The 2,175-nt window shown below is 39.6% G+C and overlaps 2 protein-coding genes across 2 annotated transcripts in view; both read left to right on the forward strand.

Moving 5' to 3' along the window:
* The window catches only part of LOC112505265, a 2,374-nt gene extending 1,431 nt beyond the window's left edge, over positions 1 to 943 (forward strand). Inside the window, exons 2-3 of the mRNA XM_025109196.1 lie at positions 310 to 519; positions 866 to 943. Of these exons, the coding sequence (XP_024964964.1) occupies positions 310 to 519; positions 866 to 943 (288 nt within the window). The remainder of the gene's footprint in view (positions 1 to 309; positions 520 to 865) is intronic.
* A 68-nt stretch (positions 944 to 1,011) lies between these two features.
* Positions 1,012 to 1,809, forward strand: LOC112505266. Its single transcript, XM_025109197.1, has one exon. It carries the CDS (start codon positions 1,012 to 1,014, stop codon positions 1,807 to 1,809), a length of 798 nt encoding a protein of 265 aa, XP_024964965.1.
* Positions 1,810 to 2,175: the final 366 nt, after the last annotated feature.

Genomic DNA, 2,175 nt, shown 5'->3' on the forward strand with positions numbered 1-2,175 from the left:
TATCTTCTGGGAATGCTTAAGGGAATGGGATTTCATCCAGTTATGCTTAACTGGATTAAATCTCTAGTCACATCGCCTACTTTCTCTATCTGTGTTAATGGACAACCGGAAGGTTTTTTTTATGGAAAGCGAGGATTAAGACAAGGGGATCCTTTGTCTCCTTATTTGTTCACGGTGGTTATAGAGGGATTATCGATGATTCTGACAAAATGTATTGAGGAGGAGGTTCAGTTTGCTTATCATCAAGGTTGCGCGGAGATTAAATTGACCCATTTATGTTTTGCGGATGATCTTTTTATCTTTTCTAAGGGGGACGCAATTTCAGTTGAAGTGCTAAAACGTGCTCTCCATTTGTTTGAAGAACGTTCGGGTCTGTCTCTAAGTCTTGCTAAAAGTGAAGTTTTCTTTGGGAATGTGGGGATGGATGTTCAGAATATCATTCGACACAGTCTTCCTTTTCGTCCGGGGGTTTTTCCTATTCGCTACCTGGGAGTGCCTCTCTCTCCTGTTCGTTTAAAGGTGCGTGATTTTAACCCTCTTGTGCTCAAACTTAAATCTCGTTTGATGAATTGGAAAAATAAATTCCTTTTTTATGGGGGAAGAAGACAGCTCATCATCTCTGTACTTCATTCTATGCAAACCTATTGGATGTCGGTATTTCTTGTGCCGGCAACCACTATTCATGAGATTGAGCAGCTATTCCGTAATTTTTTATGGAATAAAATGGAGGGTACTATGGGTAAATGTCGAGTTTCATGGGATAGGATTTGTCTACCTATTCAACATGGTGGTCTTGGTTTGAAAAGACTAGCACTCTGGAATCGGTGTTACTGTTTAAAAATATTTGGGATATTCTTTCTCATAGAAATACTATGTGGGTATCATGGATCCAGTCTCATTGTATTCGAGGCAGGAATTTTTGGATTATAAAGAAAAGGAATGAATGGTCGTGGCTTCTTMGAAACCTTTTGGAGTTGAGACCTCAATGCAGAAGGTTTTTTTATCTATAATATGGGTGATGGTATATCCACTCATGCTTGGGAAGATACGTGGAGTGAGCCGGGTCCCCTTATCCATTTGCTCACTTACAGATTCATTAATGGTCATGGGTTTCACAATAACTCTACGGTCTATGATCTAATGCAACGGTTTGGTACTACTTGGCYAGAGGATTGGATTCAGCTGTATCCCCAATTGCAAAGTGTTATGATCCCACTCCCTACTCAAATTGAGGATACGGTCCAATGGCTTGATGCTAACCATAAGCGGAAAGCATTTGAAGTAAAAGTGGCTTGGCATACATTACAAGAAGCAAGGCCGAAGGTGCATTGGTATAAGGTTGTATGGAATAAAGCTTACATTCCTAAACATGCTCTGTGTATGTGGATGGCTTGTCAACATAGATTACCAACTCAAGATCGCATCTGTCAATGGAAACATGAACCTCCGGACTTGAAATGTGTTTTCTGTAATCTTGTGCTTGAAATGCATAATCATTTATTTTTTGAATGCAACTACCCGAATAGTATATGGGAGGTCATTCAGAAGGAAGTTGGGATAACAAATTGTCCGAACAAATGGGAGGACTATCTTAACAGGGGTCTATCTCAAGGGTGGAAGTCATGGTCCACGGTTCAAAAGATAGGTATATCTGCTACAGTATACCACATATGGCAGGAAAGGAATAGAAAATTCTTAGATAAGCATAATCAAGCTGGCGAGAAAGTGGTGGCTGAGATCAAGAGTCAGATTCTTCAAAGAATGGCGTGGAAGGCAAGACAAAAACTCATACCTCTCAATGACACGTGAAAAGGTGTTTGCTAAAGGGTTTCGTTTTTGGAAGATGGCGGGGTTTTGCTCCATTTATTTTTTGTCTTGCTTTATTATTATTTATTGGTGCATTTCTCTTTGTCTTTTTTGGCTTCTTATGGCTTGGTTTGTAAGCCAAAGTTGCCATAGCGTATCTTGTTGATTTGCTGTTTTGACTGTTCTCTCTTTTACTAGTCTTTATAAAATTGCCTGGGGTTGCTTTCCCCTTTCAGTAGGTCATAATCAGTCCCATTAGACCCTGATGCGTTTAATGGGCCTATTTCTTCGTAACGATTTAATTGGGTCAAAATGACACTAAATGGGTCATAGTTGGTATAACTACATGTTAATATGACTAATTGAGGT

This window comes from Cynara cardunculus, unplaced genomic scaffold (assembly GCF_001531365.2).
Source record: "Cynara cardunculus var. scolymus isolate 2C unplaced genomic scaffold, CcrdV1 Un_Scaffold_9364, whole genome shotgun sequence".
NCBI lineage: Eukaryota > Viridiplantae > Streptophyta > Magnoliopsida > Asterales > Asteraceae > Cynara > Cynara cardunculus.